Source organism: Siniperca chuatsi, linkage group LG12 (genome assembly GCF_020085105.1).
Source record: "Siniperca chuatsi isolate FFG_IHB_CAS linkage group LG12, ASM2008510v1, whole genome shotgun sequence".
In the NCBI taxonomy this organism is placed as follows: Eukaryota; Metazoa; Chordata; class Actinopteri; order Centrarchiformes; family Sinipercidae; genus Siniperca; species Siniperca chuatsi.
The window spans coordinates 23,007,093-23,032,284 of record NC_058053.1 but is presented as its reverse complement, the minus strand read 5'-3'; the positions used below and the strand labels follow the sequence as shown (position 1 = coordinate 23,032,284).

General features: G+C 40.0%; 1 protein-coding gene across 8 annotated transcripts in view; it reads right to left on the bottom strand.

Annotated features, from left to right (window-relative positions):
* LOC122885028 (mitogen-activated protein kinase kinase kinase kinase 4) overlaps positions 1-16,223 on the bottom strand; it is a 99,524-nt gene extending 83,301 nt beyond the window's left edge. For 3 of the 8 annotated variants that reach the window (XM_044215597.1, XM_044215600.1, XM_044215601.1), the window contains exons 1-2: positions 15,879-16,222; positions 15,542-15,607 (exon numbers count right to left, since the gene is read on the bottom strand). In XM_044215597.1, coding sequence (XP_044071532.1) covers positions 15,542-15,607; positions 15,879-15,935 — 123 coding nt within the window. In that variant the 5' untranslated portion in view covers positions 15,936-16,222. Of the gene's footprint in view, positions 1-15,541; positions 15,608-15,878 lie in introns of all 8 variants that reach the window. The other 5 variants (XM_044215596.1, XM_044215598.1, XM_044215602.1 and 2 more) reach the window with 3 other exon arrangements.
* Positions 16,224-25,192: the final 8,969 nt, after the last annotated feature.

The window sequence follows — 25,192 nt, the reverse complement described above, 5'->3', positions numbered from 1 at the left end:
GATTCTTTTTCAATACCTTTCTTTATTTAATATAAATACTTTTTTCCTTTGGTTATTTTGACTTAGATCAAGGAAATTAAAGACTAAAGAATATGTACACAAGCACTGACAAACCATTCAGATGCCAACTTTCAGTGCTTGACCGTTTCCGATATTAGATGCTACAAACACATTTTGGTTGTCACTGAAAAGTATTGAGGTTCGATACCCAGCACTATGGTTGCATAGCGTTTCCTTTCCCCAATTCCCCATTAGGATCAATCAGTCAGTATATCTATAAACAAGCACTATTCAAATTTAAAGGGACAATTCTACACTGTGGGAAATGTGCTTGCAACCCTAGAATCAGAAAGATCTACAGTATGTCAACTGATGAACTGAGTTTTTAGAAGGCGTACTTTTTCCACTTTTTGTTGGAGCTAAGCTAGCAGTTCCCCCTGCTTCCAGTCACTGTGCTAAGCTTAGCTACACCGGTCCTATCTTTGGACTGGATGCACAGAGATGAAACTGATATTGATCTTCTACTGTGATTCAGGCTTTGAGGGCAAGCAAGGAAAATTCTTATTGTACTGACAAAATGTCAGACTATTCCTTTAACAACTCAAACTCAGTTCCAGCAGCTTCTCCCTCCCTGCATGAGCAACTTCTGAAGTGTGTTTGATTTTCTGTATCTGCTTGGTAACAGTCTCAGAGTCACGACAACATCGCCTGCATCTGTGAGGTTTTCCCAAATGCCAGCACAGTGCGATGAAAACCTTTTATCTTCAGTTTATAGAATATTCAGGTTTTGACTTTAGCTAAAGGACTGTGTCTCTCTTCAGCTCTGAGTATGTCCTTAGCTTATTAAAGCCTTTAAAATCCATCATGCAAACATCAAGTAAAACACTGCAATCAAGATAAATCCAAAAAATAAAAAGCTGCTATTTGTAGCTCCTGGTATACTGATAGAAATCATCTGACAGGAATCTTAAAATTCATTCATTTGCCTACTATATGGTTGCCTAACTACTGCAGAGGAATCGTGTACAAAATGGAACTACTAGTTGTAACTGTCTTTCTCTCGAAGGCAGCCTATATGTGTTTTCAAACCCTTCGGTACTCATGGGAGCTTGCACAGATTCTGCCCGGCTACAGGAGGAAGTGCTTTGGAAACTCTGGCCCAATCAGAGGCCTGGGTTCTGGTCAGCTGGCTGAGGCTCATCACTGCGGTCCAATCACGCAGCAGAGTTTGTGGTCAGGTGACAGTTTAGACCGGCTCACAGTGTTTTGAAGCAGATAAAAACAAAAGCTAATGAGGCTGTCAGTGGTCCCTGCCAGCTGCCTCGCTGTGTGCAGGGCTGAAAGAAGCTACAGAGCTCCATGAAAGAAAAGCAGGATTTATTATCACTACGGCAACAAGTGTGTGTGTGTGAGAAAGAAAGATAGGATAACAAGTACAGAAAGGATGAAAAGAAAGTTCAGATTTCTATAAACATTTCATAGAGGAGGAAATCATTTCATTCTCTGACCTCAGTGTGGAGGACAACCCAGGATAAACCAGCTTCTAACTGGAAGGTCACAGGTTCCAACCCATTAACATCGAGTGAATCCTGTGAATGTGTCTTTGAGCAAGGCACTCAGCTCCCTCGCAAACATCAAAGTCTGTTGCTTCACTACAAAGTAACAAATTCAGTCCAACAAAGCAGGCCTTCCATAAAAACACTTAGAAATGCTTAAAAAATGGTCTCAAAATGATTGATTAGTCGATCTACAGAAAAGTAAATGACGATTTTGAAAATCAATTAATCAATTGATAATTTTTGTTATCATGAAAACATTTGCTGTTATCAGCTTCTCAAATGCTGCTTTTCTCTGTTTTATATCATTTTAAATTGAGTTTGAGTTTTGTGGGAAGACAAACTTCTCCCTCAGTTCACTAAAATGCTCTCCAAGACTACTCTTAAGCTTGTACCCAGGACAAACAGCCCCCACCCAATATCAGCTTTGTTTTTCTCTCCAGATGGCCACCCATACAGTAACCCCACACACACACACACACACACACACACACACTACACATACTCGCACAGAGTCCACCATGTCCACCCGTTTAAACCACAGAAGCTCAAACAGGCCAACAACTGTCATTAAGAGCCTCGACCAGATGCTGCGAGTTAGTTGGCGCGCGCATGTGTGTGTGTGTGTGTGTGTGGAGGGGGAGGGTCTTTAATAAGCCTACAGGAGGGACACTGGGTTGTGCCTTTATCAGGCCAGTTACTCAACTTCTTATTCAATACAAGTCCAGCATTTAGCCAGAGCCAGATTCACTGGAGGAAAGCCCGGCCAAAAATTTGTTCCAACTGAAAAGTAAATAATTTCTTCTCCAAACAAGATCTCAGAAATAAATCTATAATCTAAAACTCCACACCAATGCAAAATATTCCCAGGGTCATTAATCTCCTTTACTGTGTTGGATTCAACAAACCATGTTTAGCTAACTGAGAAAGCATTCACCGTGTGGCCTGAGGAATGCAGCTACTTCTAGTTTATTCTTGTTTGTTTTACATTTAATATCACAAGATAATTTCATGCTAGGGGACTTTTGGTCAAAAATGGAGACAAAAGTTTGGCGGGAGGAAGGGTGACTAAGTTTTGTGTTATGTACACTTCTTTAATAAGGAGTAGGCCTGCAGTGGTCAAGTACCATATGCATGCTGGTACAAATCAGCTACTACACAGAATCATTAATTTGGACAGCAGAATCGTAACACAATATGATGATATAATCATGATTAATTCTACTCCAAGTCAAAAGATGTCCAGCCCTATCTATGACAGAATTACATTATTCTCCTCAGCCTTCCTGATGAACAGTAGGCCTCTGCAATGAACAAAGATGTGGAAACACCGCAGTGGATATCAAACTCCTGATTTCTTTGTGGCTTTTAGCTGTCAGTTCACATTAGTCAACAAAAGGTAGTTATTATATTATATGACTCTGTGGCAACAGGTGGAGAGGACACGCAGGATGAGCTACCTACACAAATTAACAGGTGATGATTACAGCTTTGTGAAATCATCAGAGCAGATATTTATCACTATGATAAACGCCCATTCATTAAACCTATAAAAAGCGAGTTGGTTGCTTTCACACATGACCACCTAAAGCCCCCAACTCAAAGCATGCAGCACCCAAATGGCGGCCATTTTGCCTCTTAACAGAGAGGCTTTCACTGGGTTTTATCAGGCAGGAGCAGGTCACAGATAACAGAATGAAGGGGCCGTTGTAAGATGCTAGCTAGTGCTGTGGAAAATCAATAAGGGTGGGAAGAAAGAGAGGGAGAGGCATGAAACCCATCTAGAAACACTGGACATGCGTGGAAAATGTGTGTGCGTGTGCACGTGTGTACTCATGACTCATGACCATTTAGCTGAGCTCAAATCCAAGGATGGGAGAAAACTGAGAGTCGCTCATCAAGATAAATGCTAATAATCTGAAAATAATTTGCCACATACTGTGATATCACCATTATAAATCGCTGTCTCCAACTGAGGAAAACGACTAAATTGCAGATTCAACACTATTGTAGCAAACATATTTTCAACTGTGAGTGGGGATATGTCTTAAATACAGCAGCTGCAGCAGCTACAAAGTCTTACTGCACTCTTATTGTGTCAATTACTCACTAAATTCCAATAGTTTCTACTTTATTACTCTGGTGTGCAGCTCTAACATGAAGACTGGATTTACTGATTGCCATCTGGTTTAAAGTACAAGTGCCTCCAGATGACAAACAATGAGCCACATTAAAACACATCTTTAGGACTTTTCTCATGTTTTTTTATTACCATAGTTAAAATGCTATGCTAACAAGAGGAGCCAGGGAATGGCTTGTGATGATACAATGTTAATGTTAATCAGGGTTAAATTTAGGATTTTCCTCTTTAAAGGAGTGCTATTATTAATGATATTAATATAGGCATTAATGGATCAATTCAATTAATAAAATCATCCTCATTTGTGATCCAGAAAAGGATACATTTATTGCAAAAAATCTTTGAGTATATTGGAAGTAAACTCAAAAAGATGTGATGTGGCCTCTCGTGTCTTTTTTGCTTGTGGCATGGCTCTAGGGTCAGTCGGTCGGTCAGTCCACCACTTTGGTCCAGACTGAAATATCCCAACAACTATTTGATGGATTGCCATGAAATTGTGTATAGACATTCATGTTCCCCAGAGGATTAATCCTAATGACTCTGGTGATCCTCCGAGTTTGGATAGATTGCATTGATGTACTCTGTGGTTAAGGGCGTTGATGACCCTACCACATGGTTATCTACCATTGTGACTTTGAATGTTTCTGAGAATTGTCGATTTTACCAAGCTATACCGGCAACAATGTCAATGTGATCTAATGATGATTTAATGTACTGACAAACAAACCTTTTGAATAACAAAATGTCCTGATACTTGTTGAAAATGTTATGCAGTGCCAGCTCTTTAACATCAAATCAATCTTGGTTTTTTTTATTTTGCAGGATGATCCATTTTCCTGAAGCTGCTTCTCCATCTGGACTTTAGTTTTGGTCACATGGACGTCGAGTATTTAGAGGTTATGGCTCGTCAGCAGTTATTGAAGCATGATTGATTTACCATACAGGAAATATCAAGGAAACTGAAACTCAAACATTTCTCTATCATCATAGAAACGTTCTGCTCCCAACACTTCACAGTGCTTATATATGAAAAAGCTCAACCTTAGAAACCTACATTATTGTTTCTATCAGCATGTCTGCTTGTCAGTGTGACTGCAGCCGAGGACTGAAGAGCAAACACAAAGGGATGTCTGTCCGCAACAGGAGCATAATCAGCCTAATAAACTACAAATCGCCTTCCTTCTAAGTCATACAACAGCCTCTTCACGCAGAGAAACAACCTCAAGACCTCAGCTTCCAAATTGCATTTCAGGCATTTAGCATTTAGACACTCTTATCCATAGAGATGTACAATGAGAACCACTGAAGCTGACCAGTTTAACTCCAGACAGCACCAAGACTAACATAACACAGTGTAGGCCAAGAGAAGTAGTGTTTTTGAAACAGAGTGGGAATCAAACCTAAACGCCTGGCAGAGGTGAGGCTCTGTTTTACTCACTCATGTAAACTGGACTGACATGAGGAAAATTTGAATTATTTATTAAGATTTTTAAACTACTTGTGGTCGGGTTTTGAAAAAGCCTTGGAATATTTGAGTAATCTTTTGTTAGAAGAAATAAGACAAAGAGGAACAAGAAGAAGACAAGGAGAGGGAAGATGAGGAAGCAAAAGAGGACAAAGATAAGGAAGAGGAAGGAAAAAGAAGAAGAGATTGAATCATTAGACAGGCAGGTAGGGATATTCAAATGACTAAAACTGGTTCAGACAGCCCTCATCACGAAAAGGAGTTTTATCCATTACAGTTTAATTTCATTTTAATATGCTGGCTAGAATCCACAATGATTAGTTTGACTAATCTTAAATATTGTGGTCTGATTGGTCTGTGGGCTCTTGGGCGCTTTGAGAAATATATACATGTTTCTCTACAAATAAATTGCAGCATAAAATTGGCAAAATTGGAATCTGATCAGCGAATAAGTACACAAGATTATGAATCTGCGATGGACATATTTTGGTCCGTATAAAAGAAAATGCCAAAGTTGGATAGCCAGCTCTAGCAGCTACATTGCGTTGGTTTACAAAATAAAAGCTCACTTATTTTGTTTCTTGTTCCTTTGAGAAAATTTACCAGCTGAACTTGACTCGACAGTGAGATACAGTTAATACACTCTCTGTCTCTTCAGCATCACTGCCTCGCCGCTACATCAACAAGCCATCTGTTTGCACTGTCTGCATGCATCCATCGCTCCACCCAACACCACATTAACACACACTGTAGTTGCATTATATAACAAGGCTTACAGGAGCCAGCAGACACGAAAGCAAAACAATAAAAAAGGGGTAATTTGTTAATTATGATGAGTTTTTATAGTAGTGTCAATGGAACAAACACAGAGCCAACGCTGCCGTCTGGATTTACATTTCAATTTTATGCATTCAGCTGAGCCTGAGAAGCTTCTACATCATCAACATTATGGAAATTTTCTTTTTTTTCCCCTCAGATCAGCTGAAAGGTTTTCAGTACAGTAAACTCTCCAACATCTCGAGGGTGTAGGTCTTCAAAATCCCACTGGATACTGTCAAAAAGGAAGCTCAAACAGAAGCATGCATTTCTTTTTCTTCTTTTCTAATGATAATATAAAGTCCTGATGACTCCCTCCTCTTCCTCTCAGTGTGTGCCGTCTCATGCTGAGGGATTACAGCCACCATGGTGCCTTCCATCAACACCCCCCCCCCTTCCCACAGAGACACGTGAGGGAGGATGCTCAGGAGCGACAGACCTTCCTCTGCTGTTCTTTTTCCCCTTCTTTCTCTCTCTTGAATCCATCCCTCATTTCAAAGCCTTTTTCCTCCACTGCTTAATCCCAACATCTCTCCTCTTTTTCCTCTCTTGGATGTAGCCTGACCCTTGCATTCCACATCGAGGATGGGCTCTAAGTAGCCAGAGGAGAGGAGGAATAGCTTTTTCCATCTTCACCCAGGTTCAGGACTGGGCCCGAGTGGCTGGGTGGGCAGGCTGAGGAGGAAAAAGGAAACAGAGAGCTCCTCTTCTGTCCACAAAGCTCTTGTTCAACAGTGCGTCTCGGCAGCTGAGCAAGCTTTCGGCTCTTATTGTGAACTTGCAGCGTCATGATCTTTGTCACAGCCTCTCCTGTTCTGTGCCTTCACACCCTGCTGCCTGCTGGCTAATAAAACATACATCCAGGAAGTATGCTGTCAAAAGTAAAATGCAGAGAATAAAGTGGGTGTGATATTAGCTTGTGTGTTGCATCCAGAGCAGATCAGCAGAGGAAACAAGGCGTCAAACCACATGATGGCGACAAGGTGATAATCAAGACGAGATGCGATAGTAGTTAGTTAGTTAGCAGAGCGTTCAGAAGACTTCATCTTCTATGTTAGGAGTTTATGATGAATGCAGAGCTGGAACAGTCTATTAATCAATTTGTTTTTTAATCCATAAAATTCTAATTGATTAGGCAGTTAATCATAAAATCATCATCAGACATACATTAACTGTCAGAAATCAGTGCTGTGTTTAGGGGAACACAAGAAAATCTGGACAATAAAGAGAGGGCAGTTAAACTGTGATTTCTGTAAGCTCAAACCCTGCCAGGGTTAGACGCTCAGTCTCCACCCGAGCTGAAGGTGTCTCTCTTGTTCTTGTGGCAATCGTGTGAAGAATGGCAGCAATAAATGCCAATACATGGTATCTGTGACAGAAATGTGTCAGAAATCCTGCAAATAAGAAACAAATCAGAATTCCTGCTGGTGGTGGTGATTCTCAGGGGATACAGTACATTCATACATCAGCAGCAGGACTTCTGCAGCAGCAGCAGCACCATCACTACATCAGTCCACACAGTGAAAATCAAAGAACGTGACCCAGATACTGTCTGAGGCTCTGTGTCTTATTTTTAGCTTAACTGTAGCTAGCAGGCAGAGCTGGTCACTGCTAACAGACTCATTAGCAAGGGTACGAAGAATGTCACCTTTGTGTCAAATAAAAAATCGATTCAAAATTACTCTTCAATACCACTTGTGTTTCCATTTAATATATCATCAGTGTATAATATTTGCTGCAGGATTCTTAACAGTTAATTGACATGTAGGTGTACTGGCAGCGCTCTCTGTCAACCAGCCAAAACTGCAGATACATTTCATACTTAAACTGAAACTTTTCTTACTCAGTACATCAAGACTAAGGAATGGGATTAATAATTATCCAATCAAGATAAGCACAGTATCTATAATCATGCATTTGTACTTCTAGCAATTAATCCTCTGAGTGCTAAAAAACAAAGTTATTCGCGATTATAAATAGCCTTAAAAAGCAGACAGCACTGTAAGGGCATGTTGTGGTAAACACTTAAACCATCAGACAAAGCAGTTTGAAGCTCAACATTGATCAAATTTGAAATGTTTCCAAATTCCAGCTCTTAAAACATTAAGCAGTTTAAAGAAGTCCCTTTGGGTTCTGGTGTGTTGGATGTGGTGAACCTTTGCACTGAAACATTCACTATTTGTTCATGAACATTGAAAAACAATGATTAGGTGCAGCCCTGGTCAGGAACACAAAGCAACTTCTCCAACCTAAATCGTGACAAAGTCAAGTTCCCGTTGCTGCTATCAGTATCAGAGCTTCCACTTCTTCCGCTTGGAAAGGTCACAGCAGATAACAGTAGCTATGACTGCAAAGAAACGTTCCAAGTGGAGACGCAGCTTTAGTGCTGCTGCTGCTGTTGTTGTTGGTGGTGGCCGCGGCTGTACTTCACTTCCTGTGCTGTGAAAGGTCACATCAGACACGACAACATTCCAGCTTGAATAGCCGGAAGGTCGTTGAGCCAGCTTTGCATGAGTCTATTCCTTTTGACAGCTTTGTAGTTCCACCACTTTACAGAGCGGGGGTCGGCCTATAAATAGCTCCCCATAGAAATGGAATAAGTGGAAAACAATAGAAATTTAAGAGGTGTGTAATATTAGGCTTCTGATGACTGATTTTTTTCTGGTATATTTGTAAGTTAAAGCAGTAGCAGCAGACAGACAATTACTTGGGTTGATATCTTTAAATCTAAATTTATTTAAATATAGCTGTTCACATGCCAACAACTCTATATATCCAGCGTTCCCCCAGAAAGTTGCTCTTAATTAATCAGCAACAGGTTTGCTGATCAATTAATCGTTTAAGCAATTAAGCGTATTAAGCAAAAATACCAATAATTCATTGGTTTCTGCTTCTAAAATGTGAGGATTTGCTGCTTTTCCCTATTTTATATCATTGAAAAATTTTATATTTGGGGGTTTTGGGCTGTTGGTCAGCCAGACAAAACAAGACATCTGAAGACATCTCATTGGGCTCTAGAAAATTGTTATTGGATTATATTATTTTGGTAATTTAGTATATAAAATTGCAAAAAATAATTGAGTGAGTACTCAAGTAAGATAATCATTAGTTATAGTCCTAAGACCATTAAGGGACACTTAAACTTAAGACTAGTGGCTTTTTTTCGTGTTAACAGTTCTTGTATAAGCCAGATTGGTCCACCATAGGAGATAACACAGGGTGCATTACTGCTGTAAATTAAACAATACTGAATTTATCAATTTATTAGTAAAATGAGCAAAGAAAATCAAATGGGATTGTATGTTTGACAGTCCTTTTTTGTAGCTGTGGTTGCCAGGACTAACTGGTATATATCCAGAATTGAATACTTAATAATAATAATAATAATTAATCATTTAAGGCCAGTACTGTCCTGATAAACCAGATTTGTGGACTGTTAACCTGCAAATGAACAAGTCAATGAAATACTAAAACATCGCAAGCTATGTGTTTGGTGTTTGCTTCTTCAGAAACCTCACAGCATGGCACTTACAGGCATGCATCTGACAGATCCGCCATGCATTCAGTGAAATGCTGCGGTGCAATTCCTCAGAGGGCCTGGCAGTGATTGTGCCCTGCCCTGCTGATGACAGGCTGCTGGTGGAGAGCCACACCCAGCTTCACTTTATCAGCAACAGAAGAAAAAACAAGCATCTTTCCTGTTAGAAAGCCAGAATGAAGAGAAGCTGAGGAAGTGAAACTGCTTTGAGTGGCTGGTTTTTTATCTGTTCTATCTGTACATATACATGATTTTCATCATTGTAAATTGAATACCTTTGGGTGTTGAATACCTGCAATTTGAAGACATTACCTTGAGCTCTAGATTGAGTTATTAATCAGTAATGCAAATAATCATTAGTTGCAACAAACAACCTACAAAACAAATATAACTGTTTCCTGCCTACAGCTGATACAAAATGCTACTGCCTGGTTGTTAATCAAATCTGAAAGTAGTTATCATATCACACCTACTCTTACTTCTCTTCACTGGCTTCCTGTAAAGTCAACAAAAACAAACACCTGTGTGTTCTGGATCAGCAGCATTTATGTTGGGGGTTACTGGTGGATAAATCACCAATACCAATTTAAGAATGGAATATCAGCTGATGAATTTTGATAAAAAAAATTTCAGCATAGATGTAAGTAAAAAATGTGAAAGAAAAGAGAACATCTCAGCGGACATGCAGCCTCCATCTACAGTGCACGATATCCGACACTGGAGTTTCCCTTGTAAAAAAAAAAAAAATAGGAAGGCTCCAGAGAAATCCTCACATACCACTGAAATGACAGGTTAGGGAACCAAAATATTATAATATATAGTGTATCAGAGAGAGACACTGCATATTCCACCGATATGAAGAAGCGTTCTCCCAAATTACAGAAATTGCTTTTTCTGTCTGGTTTCAGTGCAAAGTTCTAGCTCAACAAGTTTTTTTTTTTTATTATTTTCACATGAAAAACACATTTATTTTCAAATTGCATAGTAGTATGGTACACTGATAATATGTTTAGCACACGTGACTACGTTAAGAGTTAGGGTTGTTTGACAGAAAATAAATTATCAACAATGTTCATAATCAATTAATTATTTGAGTAATTTTTCCAGTAAAAATGCCAAATATTCTCAATAGTTCCAGCTTCCCAAATGTGAGGATTTGGTGCTTTTCTCTGTTTTATATCATTGTAATTTGATATTTTTGGAGTTCTGACAAATCAAGCAATGTCAAGCTGAACCCTTGGATTCTGAAAGAGTGTGATGGGTATTTTCTACTATTTTTTAGATATTTTATAGATTGAATGTTGAATCTAATAATACAAAAAAGATTTGCTAATGGAAATAATCTTTAGTTGCAGTCCTAGAATTGTTTAAACTGATATTTTGTATTCTTGGGCATGACAATAACGAAATTCATTTAAATGGTAACAACATCCACAAAAATTATCAGCATCTGAACGATACCATTAGCTGCATTGCATTTCTAGTTCCCATATCACCCAGTCAGCAGGACTTACTCAGTGTCTCATGTAGTCATTTTCTAAACTGCTGAGACAATGTGGATACACGAAAGAGTGACAGGAACAGCGCTGTGGTTTTATAATCTGGCTATCACAGCAAAGCCACCAACTTCTCCTCACTGCACTGATGACTTCCACCGTTTCACTACTTCCTCACAAACATCCACTCGCTCTCTGCCGACACCGACGCGAAGCGAGGTATCAAACTCCAGCTTTGCTCTCTTTTAGAGAAGAAAACAAAACAATCCCAGAAGTTTGATTTGTTTGCTCGTCTCGGACATTTTATAAACGTAAAGGTAGCCTGTCTCAGTGAGGCTGAAACAATTACAGCTATGGTTTGAAGGAGAGAAGCTCAGTGAGTCTAAAACTCAGAAAGTCATAAATGGGTTAAACCATTTCCTCAGAGAGGGGGATTCCCAGCACCACATGCTGAGTGTGGTCTTACCCCAGAGTTTTAAAAATTCCTTCTGCCTCTTTCTTCAGCTCTGATTAGATTTTTCCTTTACCTCCCACTGTTTAATGGAAACAGAATCACTGTGACATCTGACCTTTTTACTTGTGGTTGCTGTTAATGAAGTTTAGGTTATTCTAATCTATTCTAATCTTATCTGTGTGTTTTTTTGCATTTATATTTTTGTTTCTTTTTTTTCCAGTCATGTTGATTACTGATGTTTTGTTCTTGATGAATGTCCTCAATTAACTGACTTGCTTTATTTTTAATTTGTGCCAGACAATTTCCCACATTGTAGACAACACATTTCCTAACTAACTAACTTTTTCATAGGGGGAAGGATTCGGCCAATGAGATATATACACATTAACATAAATGTAGATAAATTCCAACTGTCCCCAGATCAATTTTCTGGAAATACTTGTTACTATCAAGTCGGAATAAGGCTAATCACCGCACGAGTATCAAGAAAATGGCATGGAAAATAAGTGAAATTGAAAACATACTGACAGATGTTTTCACTTAGAAGTTAAAATGTTACTCATTTTTTAGGAGATTTTTCTGTGTGAACACCAGCTTCATGTCTTAGATGTTTAAGGTCTAATATGTCCTTTGTCAAACAATGTGGAGGGATGCATCAAGGTCCTTCTGCACTTTTTTAGCAACTAAACAAAAACACTGTGGTGATTAAAGGGTGAGTGCTTCTATTTCCTCTTTTTTCTATGTCTCGCTACCTCTCTCTATTTTATTTTTCCATCCTAACAGCTGTTGTCGGTGCACACAGCTGCACCAAGCCTCAGTCAGTCACACTCTGCAGCTAATCGCTAGCCTGGAAAGCCCAACCAATCACCAAGTGCTGAGGATCAAGTGCACATGTGCAGACCCAAACACACACATGCTTTTGGGTCAGATGTTTGCAAGGCAGGCTTGGTTCATCCTCACTCAAACTCGCATGGCACACGTGGTTGTGATTCACCGAATCCTGAGGAACTAAACTCAAAATGTCAAGGTTAATTTGTGTTCCAGTGCATCTGAGCATTTCCACAACCACTTGTCCCCTGCTCTAATGAAACATTTACAGCAGCCGCCATCCTCCCCGAGCCACAAAAAAACACAAATAAAAACAAAAAAAAGAAGCTTAAAACAAATCAAGATGTGATTTCAGTGGTACTGTTTTCTCCCAGCACTATAGAATATGACCAAACGCACCTATACGACCGTCACTCTGCTTAATTATCAGGAGACAATTTCATTGTTCACACTGTGAGGTAACCGCAGAGCAGGCGTTCACTGAGGCTCGCCTCAGGGTCGTCCTCATTGTCCATGACCATACAATCTGATTCAAAGTGACACTCGTCTCAGAAGTGGTATCGTTGAAGGCCGCTGGTCACTTGTGTATTCCTCAGGAGGCAGAACTGGAGATACAGTAGACCTTGAGATTGTTCTGTGGACACTGACGCCACATTTTACATGTGTAAAATAAACCTGCGAGATCCTGTTTACCCTGAAACACGTGAGAGAGCCAATGGCAACAGTTTAGGCTCCTGCTCAGACTCTTGGATGTTTATAATGCCAAGTTACTCTGATCACCATGTGACAGAAAGACTTAATGGCACTGATGTGCATGAGCTTACAGACGAGTGACATCCAAACAATGATGATTCAGTCTCAACATCTTATGACCTAATTTTGTTGCAGCAGTTCAGGTGAGTAACATCCCCTTCAGCTGTGCTTTCTCAGACTCCACTTCAAGGCCCAAAATGGCTCCTCGTGTATACTTTATGATTTCCTGGAGCACGGCAAACTGTATATTAGTTACTTTGTGTTATGTTTAGCGTGAGCCGCAGCCTATAAACTGCAGAGCAATAGCAAGTGTATGTCACACAAGAAGTAGAATAAACCCTGAAATTTACTTTCCGCATATCATCTGCTCATGTCTGCGAGGGTCCACGTGGACTCATGCAGCCCCAAATTATGACTGTGCTGACTGTACGTTACTGTACGACTGCACATGTGTGAACACATCCGTGTACACCCAATGTAGCATAAACAGAACTCCGTCCACATCCACTGTCCACTTCCATTTTGGACTCTATCAGGGCCTTAAGAGGATGACATGTCATTGTTACCACATGGAAGCATACAAAATCAACCATATACACACTGTAGCATGTTGCTGTCTTTTTATAAGTAGAGTTGATGATTGTAATAATGCTTTTTCTTTACTTTTCTTTTTTATGTTATGATGCCTAGCGCAATATGTCAGAAGCCGTAATAATAAATTACCACGTCATTCTACGAGGCTGAGAGGAAAACCATCATTTAGGGTACAGAAATGACGTAAGAGACGTAATAAGAAAGCCTGAGGATGGAGCTTTGTCATTTGCAGAACTTGCTGCTATCCACCTCTACAATATCGACTTGTCTCTAGGTGTGTATTCTCATTATGAAGTTACAGAATCACCTCTGGCTTTGCTTAATGCAGCCTTTAAGGTCATATGGAAGTTGGCATATTTAGCAGTACAAACAGCTAACATCAGCATCCAAGTGGTAAGTACGACTGGTAATCTCATTTTAGAGAAAGCTTGGACATATCCGACAAACTCCATAATTCAAGGTAATTAAACCATAATTTAATGCTTGTTCTGTAAATGCTGTTTTAAACCCTCACATGACCAACTTTATCATAGCCTACAACCAGTGCTCAATGCTAAAAAACCTAAATATTCATTGTTTAAATTAAACCTGCAATAACTATGGCAATTAGCATGTTGAGTTACCCTACATTTGCACCACAAACCTTAAGTCAAGGTGTTCAACGTTCACTGAATTTCACTTGGATGTGTTCCAAAATGGATTGGAAGTGTCTAACCACATTGCTGCACTGCAACTCAGAAGAAAAGAAATAGCACATGGGTTTATTTTCCAGCCACGAGCAAATGAGAGTCAATCACAGTTGGACGCAGCTTTGACTTGCAGTTTGTAGTATGCAAATGTCTGCAAGTAGGGTTATCCAATGGTGAGAATGCTTACAGGTCATAACCATGGGAACATTACCTATAGCTGCCTTCTGTCCCACATGACGTTAACATCACATCATTTCAAACAAACCGTGTTCCGAAATGCCAAAGCTTTGGTAAAGTACAGCAACACCGTGGCATGGTTTCAATCAGCCACATACAACAACAAAATTCACATTTCCTCACACTAGAGAGCTGCATGTGATTGCTTTCAAATTAAACAGCTCAGTAGACGCCTGGGCAGATCCAGCAGCTCTGACCCAGTCCTCCTCTCTCCTCTGCTCTCATTTCAACCAGGAAACAGCAGGATGATGTCGCTGCTCATCTCTGATGGGGCAATGCAAGTGGAAATCTGGCCTGCAGAAGAATCAAAAGCCTTTTCCACTATGTGTATATGTATGTGCATATATGTGTGTGTGTGTGTGTGTGTGTGTGTGTGTGTGAAATGGGATGGGATGAACAGTCCTATCCCCATTAATGCAGCACAGAGCCACTCCAGCAAAAGGCCTGCTGGGCAATGGTGTGCACAAATGCGCAATGAAACACCGCCCACCCAATGGCGCACAAGTCGGTCAGCGTGGTAAAGGCTGTCATGCACGGATGGGGTTGGCCTGATCAGTGCAATGCAAAGCGTGCAGTATGCAAGGAATATTTTACTGGGGCGTGGATGAGAGGAAGAGGAGGAGGAGGAGGAGGAGGAGGAGGGAGGAGGGACCTCGTTGGGACCAAAATAGGTGTACTGGGATGATGCTTGCATCGCTAAAATAAAAATTAAAGAATGGATATGAAGCAGTGAAGCCAAAACGCTATCAGAGAGATAATCCAGTCCAGACAGCACCGGTCCCAAGTGAAGGAGGGGAGGGGGCATGTTATAATAAACGTGTTCCTGAGACCGTGAGAGGGGAAAAAATACATAAATGCATGTTTGTGCTCCAGTTTCCGCCCGTTTGTTCTCTCGTTTGGGGCATTAACACACACACACACACACACACGCACACACGTGTGCGCGCGCGCGCAGAGATGGAGGCTCACACCAACCTTGTAGACTTGTCCATAGGTGCCATTTCCAACCACTTCCACCAACTCGAAAATCCCAGCAGGATCCTATATTAAAAAAAAAACATAAAACAAGCATAAAAAACTAACAAATATAAAAAGGCTAGATTAATTGATTCCCTGTAGTATTTACAAGCGGGTTCGTTCGATGTGGGAGCCGGCTGCGCCCGGTATGCTGGCCTGCCAGCGGATATTAGACAAAGAAAAGCCACCGCAGGGCTGTGTCAACAACAGCAATGCTTACAACTTAGTTGTGTTTTTATTTCTGAATATGAAAAATACAGTGCTCTCTGAAAATGACTGTGTGACACACACTCACCCTGAGGGATGCCAGGTCTATATCCACCAGACTTTTGGCCGGGGAGTCGTTCGCCATTTTTGTAAAAAACGGTGATTAATCAGCGGAATAACGGCGTGTTTTTTATTCTCCTTTAGGCGGACGGTGTGTGTCTCATCCTCGGGTGGTTTTATTTTTAATCCCGATGGTGATATTTTCTATCCAAGGCGCGTTTTTCCCTCTTTGTAATCCCCGGCAGAAGCTCCGCTACTGCTGCTACATACCGACCAACTGCCGGAGCCCAGCCTCCTCTACCTCTCTCTCCCTCTCTCTCTCTCTCTGTTTGTGTGTATGTCTCTCTGCCTGTATTCTCCGCCCTCTCTCCCTCGCAGTCTGTCCGCATGTCTCTCTGTCCCTCTCTCTCTCCTCATTTTCCGCCCCTTCTCTCTCTCTCTCTCTCAAACAGGGACAGCCCAAGACTTTTTGGGGCCCTGAGCAGAATTTGATTGGCCCCTCACTCCCGGAGAGGGAGCTGTAAATTAACCAGTCCTCAGCCCATAATAACCCACTAACTGTAAAATGCATTTATAGTTGCGTGTTAAGTTAGGTAGTCGCCTAGGCGCTACCACCTGGAGGAGCGCCAAAGAGACTCTGAAGGCCCAGCGCTGTGAGCGAGTGAGCCGCTGAGCCACAAAACGTGTAAAGAGAACAGTCAGTTAATGACATGATAGCGAGCAGAAGTGAACGATGCAAGCAGAGCAGCCGTTTTGTTTCTATCTCTGTGACATCTTGCAGGTGAACCACACCTGTAAAGTGCTGCTGTTGCTTCAAAACGTCCGTATTTTGATCATGCTGAAGCTGAAATACTATAGAACACTATACAAAATATTACAGGGATCAAGCACGTTATATTGCCTTAATGCAGAGCTAAACTGCTCTGGCCTAAAGTGTGTACTGTAAATTGTATAATGAAGGAAAATTTGTCAAAAATCGAATTTAAATAAATAGCGGATAGCAGCAGAAGTGAAAGTCTCATAGCCAGGGGTGGACTGTAACTAAGTACATTTACACAAGTACTGTACTTAAATACAAATTATCAACAAGTCCTCCAACCCATACCACATAGGCCGTTTGTTCCTAAACTCTAATACGACCCACAGGAGCGTTTCCTGAACTGGCCCCCTACCGGTGGCAGTTGAGGACGGGCTGTAAGTATACGTTGCGTAAATCACCTGACATAAATCACGTGACGTTAAACTTGTGGTTAACGTTATGAAACTGTTGCAGTTGTGTTAGGTTTAGGCAAAAAAACTACTTGGTTAGGCTTAGGAAAAGATCATGGTTTGGGTTAAATTAAGTATGTTACGTAAGTCACGTTATGTAACCTAAAACTTTAAATAAGTCAACGCTGACTCTTGGTTTCACATGGGACACGCACCCCGGTGTTCTGGATGAAAGACCTTTATTTGGACTTTTATACGTCACCAGACTTCCTGGTTTCTCCACGACCACTAGAGGTCGCATCCTACAATAAACGTAAACATGGGTTGTAATAAGCTGCTTGCACAAACGACTTATAGGCCTGTAGACGTCTGCAAATTATAGGTACTTGTACTTTACTTGAGTATTTACATTTTATGCAGTTTTGTACTTCTACTGCACTATGTGTCAGAGGCAAATCTTGTACTTTCTACTCCACTACATTTGTCTGACAGCTTTAGTTACTTTTCAGATTCCATTTCCAAATCTTCCTGTCCAGTGAAAACCATGTATCTTAAAATTTGGTGATTTTGAATCTGAATATTTGTGTTAAACTGAAGGATGAAGTGTTCCTTTATAAGCTGAGAAAATTCTCCTCCTTCTTAAGCTAAATAAACTATTTAAACCCCCCTTTGGTTAGCTGGAAAATGCATTGTCACAAAGCTGAAAACAGCTGTTTTTCTGAGCTCATGAAAAGTTGACTTTTTATAGATACGTGGTTCTCACAGGACAGCGACGCTACAAACTAAATATGCCGCATTGCTGTAGATTAAACTACCCAACAGTATATAAAGTAGTTAAAATTAGCTCAACGTTAAACAACTACAGCAGTAAAATACAACATACACATTAATGCAGCAGTAATATTAATCCAAAAACATCAGATAACACACTAAAACACTGACGGGGAACATTTTACTGCACAATGAGTACTTTCACTTTTCATACTTTAAGTAAATTAATAATACTTACATGCTTTTATACTTAAATATGATTTTAAATGCAGGAATTTTACTTGTAGTGGAGTATTTTCACAGTGTGGTATTATTAGTTTTACTTAAGTACTAAAGTAAAGGATCTGAATACTTCTTCCACCACTGCTCATATGGATAATACCTGCACCTCAATCCAGAAATGACAGAGACTTTCTGTGATGTTGAGGCGTCAGAGACACTCCTGCACAGATGATCAGTAACCTGGATAATGTTAGACTCATACAAGGAAATGAATAACCAGATTTATGTTCCACATCATATCCTGAATATGATTAAAACCAGGATAAGACATGACGGGGACCAGTGTTCTTGTAATAGACCTTTTTCACAGCGAACATTTTTACTTGTCATAGCAGGAAAAGCACAGGTGATACACATTTCGTCAATGATGGCTCACTTCCATCAAGTGTCCCAGTCAGCCATGTCAGTGAGCCAACAGACACAATACCAGGACCCCGGAAGTAGTTCACCTAAATGGAATGCAGTCATTTTTAATGTGACCAAATAACACCTGTGCTTTTCCTGCTATGACATGCCAAAATGTCTGCTGTGAAAAAGGTCTATAGACAGATGATGTTGATGACATGACAGAATATATATATTATGAAATATTACAATGAAAAGATCAATCCCCTCAGGGCTGTCAGTGGAAGTAAATGTCCAGAAACGGCCCTGACCAAGTGGAGACCACAACAACTGTGATTGGTCAGCTGGAGCAGCTTGTGTTTCCTCCTTCTGATGCCGGTGGAGACTGTTGATGTTTAAAGACAGCATTAAGCAAGTTGAAGAAAAGCTCTAGTGTTGTGGTGAAATCCGACACTGAACTATTCATCAAAACCTTTGCCATGCCTACGACTGTTGTTAACCTCTTGCATCACATATAAACCCAGGCTCAGGGAAGAAACACACTGAACGTGACAAGCTGGAGCCAATTAGGAAATAAATCAACATTTTTTGCTTGCGTTTCCACCGCATGTGTAGAACTGTGAAAAATGAATTTACAAATCTAATGCTATAATGAAATATTTAACGCACTGTGAATCTTAATATGTAAATATCTATCTGACATGCACTCTTACTTAAGTTGATTTAATGTTTTACAGTGTATTACATGAACTATTTTGTCCTCTTCCTTTCTCTCCGTGTCTCTTCCTGTCTCAGCCTTTGTTTGTATCTCTTCCTCTGTCTCCCCATCAGATAGATACAGGGCAATTAGAGCATATGAAATGGAAACAGTGCTAAATATTTCAGTACTGCTGTCACTGCTCTGCTGTTCTGATGAAGGGTATGATATCCAGACAGGCTGCCTGCATTATATCCTGCTGCTATCACTCGTACCTGTCAACTGCCCAACCTGAATTTGGTTAGCACTCATAAAAACTTGCTTACATTAAGAACCGCATGCTGATAACATATCATGTGATTTCAGTAATTTAGTTTCCAAGTTGTATTCTGAAATTGTGTGAACTGGTGTGATTGTTAATTTCTTCAACTTGATGTCATCCCACAGTGCAAATATCAGGTCGGTCCTGTGATGACTAATGTTTGAGGCTAATGCAGAAACCGTTTGAAGTAAAGGTCACCAGGGCGTGTACCTTTTGAGGATCCTTTGCAGTTTTAATGTTCTTTTAAAATGATCGCCCTAAAATATTGTGTTCTTATTTTAATAAAACCTTATAATGAAGTTCTCACTTGTTCAGTGATTTTAATTAGCTGAATGCATTATTTGGATTTTTATTAAGATTGCAGACGAGGCAAAACAAATCTGCAATGGCTTCCATGAATAGGTGGGGCTGCAATCCAGGTAGGAAAAACAAACAAACATCTTGAAAATGTAAAGGTCATCGGAACCAACAACATCCGTGGATGGAAATTAAGATTCCTGACAAATCTCTTACAAAGAAAAGTAAATGTGAATTTATCACATGTGGAAAAAACATTTTATAAGCGATTTTCAGATATTACACATGTGTAAGCTATCACGTGACAACATCAATTTCACATCTGACAAATTCACACATAGGCAAATGTAGTTTTCTACAACATGCTCACAATGACAATGTTAACATATTTATTGCAGGTACAATGTTTACCATGTTCACCATCTTAGTTTAGCGACTTAGCATGCTAACATTTGCTAATTAGCACTAAACAAAAAGTATAGCTGAGGCTGATGGGAATGTCATTACATTTGCAGATATTTGGTCGTAAACCAAACTATTGGATAAATAAAAAAATTGACCTGATGATGGCACTAGATAAAAAGTCAGGAGATCCATTATTTCATCCTCACAGGGACATGAATGAATTTTAGGGAAATCCATCCGATGGTGAGATATTTCAGTCTTACCTGACACAAAATGACAAGTAAATATCTGTCTCACTTAATTTCAATGACATTGCTTCTCCTCTTGTTCGCCTTCCGCAGTCTATAAAAACCTTTACCTGCAGTCGATTGCCCAAACGTTCTTTACCATTTTCAATTTTTTTTAATGCAAATGCACAGCAGATTTCTTCTCCTACATCCCCACCATCTACTCTTAAATTTGCTCTCAATCTCTTCTGCTGTTACTTCAATGCTTTCTATTTTCTTTTCCACAGGAATGTATGCCCCTTTCTAACAAGTCTAAGTTTTACTATTGCCTGTTATGTTGGTTATCCAGATGTTAAAGCTTATTCCACTGCCTCACTCACTTTAATTTTGTTATCCACAAATGAACATCTGTTGGCACACATGGGACAGAAACCACAGGACTTCCGAGTCATCAAATTGGGACAGAGCAGGACACACATATGCTGATTATCAGTATTACTTTGCATACAGAATGCGTAAAAACAAACAGGCATACGTTTAATATATTATTATTGTAATTTTTTGCAAAGGGACAGGAAAACGTTCACTTCAAACCCTTATCCAATCACTTTTATTGTAACATTTTCTTGAAAAAGCAAACGTGGATCACAGATTTTTGCAAACATTCAACAACAGCACATAATAACGAAATAGGAAAGAACATGATAAAATAGCAAAAGCATGGAACAGAGTAAAATATGAAGACATCAGATGACATTAATTGCTTTGTACAACTTCTTGTCTAAAGCTGCTAATCTGAAATACATTCTTGTGCTTTATGTTAAACCTTCCAGGCAAGAACTGCTGTATCATGTCCTGTTGGGGATAAAAATAATTTGGTGCACTGCCCTAAAACTTGTGCTTTGGTCTGTACTCTTGAGGGAGTCTTTCCTTTGAAGGTGATGGAGGGGGGCGACTCACAGACATCAAAGTGTCACCCACTGGGTGTGCCCTGCTTTCATGTGATATCTATAGCAGGGATATTTCAAGGATTTCAGGATGTATGGACATGAGTGCACTCCTAGTGTCTCTGTGTAGCTCACTGAGTAACTCACATTGAAGGGTTCAGCTCATTGTTTTAGTTTTATGCTCCGCAACTTTACTGTTTTGGTTCACTCTCACCGCTCTCAGTCATTTTGGGCCACAGCAAGCAGCTGTTTTCAGTGAAAAAACTGTAAAAACCCACAGTATGCTAGCTGCCCAGCACCAAACAGCAGACAGACAAGGTTAGCAACTAGTTGGTGAACATAGCAGAAAATTTAGCCACTAAAGAGACAGATATTTCCCTCAGGCGTTGGTGGAGACCAAAAACAGAGCAAGGAGAGTGAATATTGGACTTACATTCATCAGGTGGCTAAAAACAAGACCCCAAATAAAAGCTAGTGTTGCTCAATATCTGCAGGATGTGTAAATAGGCAACTGTTTGCTAACAGGTTTGCCTTATCAACTTAAACAGTGTAAATATGTTAGTGTTGTCTTGACCAAATCTTTGTTTGTATGAGGTGTAGAATTTGACAGACAATCAGAATCAAGTATTTTCAGTGGCCATGGTATAATATTTCATAATAGTGGTTTAGAACCATCATAAAACTACTTTAGCCTGCCATTTGATCCAAAGGGGAGAAGTTAATCATTTTCGTGTCCAGTCAGCCAGTATCGTATGATTCATGATTGACAGAACAATAAAAATAGTAGTGTGGAGGACGCTGTCTGAAATCTGTGGGTGGGGAGTAAGGACACATTTCTAACTTCTCTAATGCAAGCGGCCTGGCTGAACCTGAAATTAGCAACAATGCTGTTTAATCTCTGTTACAAACACACCCACTTCCCTGAATCCACACCTTCAGGGTGGACAATACCTCTGTCAAGTGTCAGGGGTGGTGTGAGTGAACATTCACCAAACAGAACTTCGAGGTGGCTGCCTGCTGGTCACAGATAAACATGCGATACTGAATGTGTGTTTTACAGTTCCTTTAGTGAGAAGAAATAAACTGAGTGTATTATTATTCACTATCGAATACAGCAAGCCTGTCTGACTAGTGTATGTGTGTGTGTGTGTGTGTGTGTGTGTGTGTGTGTGTGTGTGTGTGTATAGGCATGTGCATTTGCTTGACTTTGTGTCTGCTTGCGTGTGTGTACATGCATTTGAATCTATAACATTGGCAAAACACACAACACATAAACACCATGACTCAACAATCACAGCTGTCAATCAGGTCACACAAGCACCAAATCAAAGTGAATCAGAGAGTCAGCTTAGAGACAATGCTCTTCCATATTTATGTTTGTGTGTGCTCTTTGTCTTTGTGATGACATGTTTAGAAAGTGAGAACATTTTGGCTGGTTCTCACTTCGGGCTGTTTGTGGGTTTAAGGGTCAGTTCACCCAAATAAAAATAAAAAATAACTCACACATTTTCTCACTTAACCTTGAGCCATACTATGCTGTGGTTTTGAGATATTTGTGTCTGAGATCTCTGCCATAATCACAATGCAATTATTTCACTGGAAGTACTTTTTATCAAAGAAATAGTTCCAATTAAAAGTGTTGACAGTGATTATATAGATTACTATAGTATTACTCCCTACAGTCCTCAGAGTCTGGGTTAAAAGCATTTTTCATCTTCTCATGTATTATTATTAGTTCTGGAAAAAGAACCAAATGAATCCTCTGTCTGCTTCCTCTTTCTTTTCTGACTCCATCGTGTGTGTGTGTGTGTGTGTGTGTGTCTGGGGTTCTGTGTTTGAACAGGTCAAACACTCAGCAAACACTGTCTGTTTGTGTTTGATATGCAACTGCTTCCTCTTTTATGCTTCGCTCTGTACTCATTGGTGGAAGCTGTGAGTGTGTGCGTGTGTCCCAGCAAAAAGAAGGTGAGTAAGAGCTACGTCAGGATGTTGGGGAGGTATTTGGTGAAGCTGGAACGCCAGGTCTGTCACTACATCACAGTTAATATTAAAACCATGATTAAGATGAACCAGTTCTATCTCAACAGCCTCTGCCCTGATGCCTTTGAGCAAGCCACAGAATTGTTTTCATCAACAGTACAGCTTCCCAGGACTGAGGGTGTGTTACTGTATGAATATAAAGCAGGGTGGTGCTCGAAAACTGCACAGTGCTCAGTCAACTTTCCCTGGACGAACAGAAGAAGAGGTACTGACATGTACATGTACTGACATGTGTGTGACATCAGGGGCATCGACCTTAACACCATTGTATTTTCATTGTATTTTAATCTTTCTCCTCTTGCAATTAATGCCCATGATTCAAATTCTAGTTCCACTGACATATTTGTCAGAAGCTCCTAACATCTGTTATTTTACTGGTTTGAAGTCACTTGCTCCTGGTGTGTCTGGGAACATGTAAAAGATATCTGACAGAAATGTTAACAGAATGCAGTAAAGGAAACTGTCACAATTATCACATCAAATGTCACAATTACCTCAGTGATAGATTGATGCTTAGACAGATTAACAACACAACCTTCTGATAAATTTTACTTCACCTCACTGTTCCTTCAAGGGAAACTCACCTTGCAGCAACCCTTAAACATACAACAGTGTTGTACAAGTAAAATGAAAGTATAGTAAATGATTACATGATTACATAAAGATGAAAAATATATAGGTATACAGTAACCAAAGCCCCCAGCAATGAGACCAAAAAATAAAATGTTAACAATGAAAAAAAATCAACTAATGGGATTCACGTACGTGTTGAATTTTCAAACAAAGAAATCATGAATGTTTTCTGGTTTCAATGCAGTGGTCATTACACCTGACATTACAAAGGCATCAATTGGAACAAATAGCATACTAGTGTTTTTTCTGGTTTTAGAGCTCTATTGATTGTGAAGCTAAAAATGCAAAGTTTGTTCTCAGGTTGGCCCTAGATGAAAGGCCATGAAGTCATTAAAATCTAAAGGGTTTATCCCCTCTGGACCATGAATGCATTCAGCAAATGACATGGCGATCTCTTTATGAGTTATCTTATGTGCGATGTTGTCCTTTTGTCTTTTAGAGAAAAGATAATTGTCCGAAATGAAAAGGGTTCATCCTCTGAAGAGCATGAGCATTAACTTTCATGACAGTCTGCTTATTATGTGCTGGTATGTCTTGTGTAGAAGTGGCTAGAGATGTTGGCGGTAGGGGGGAAAAAAATCAGGTGTTTGTCAAAGAAACTAGCATTCCTCCTCTGGGGACCCCGACCAATCCAGCCATTACCTTTCAAGGCAGCTTGTCATGAACCAAAATGCTAGTCAAGGGGAAATGTGGACTTTATAATGGTGAAAGATAAAGAGCAGCACAGTTACCATAGTCCTTCTTCTTCTGGGGACCATGAATATCCACACCCAATTTCATGGTAATCTGGCCTGAAGTTGTCGAGACATGTTGCTCTGGATCAAAGTGTGGCCATATGGACAGACGGTCCTCTGTTTCTTGTGTCGATGATCTCAGATCTCAACCACAATCTGAGCAGGAAGTGGCAGCCTAATGTCTTTAGTTTGCTCGTTGCTCACTGCACCACTGCCTGAAAGCACTGCAGCTGCATGCATTGGCCAGATAAGAACATGCAAAAAAAATGACACAAAATTAAGGTGCTTTTTCTTCTTCTTAACAACTTACCTTAAGTCCGATGGAAAACTTTACATGGTCGATGAAAGATGTGATAAAGGGAGAAGTTAGTAAAAAACCATGTGCTAAGAAAAACTTGGTAGGACAGCATCAAGGGAGAATCTCCTCCATCTC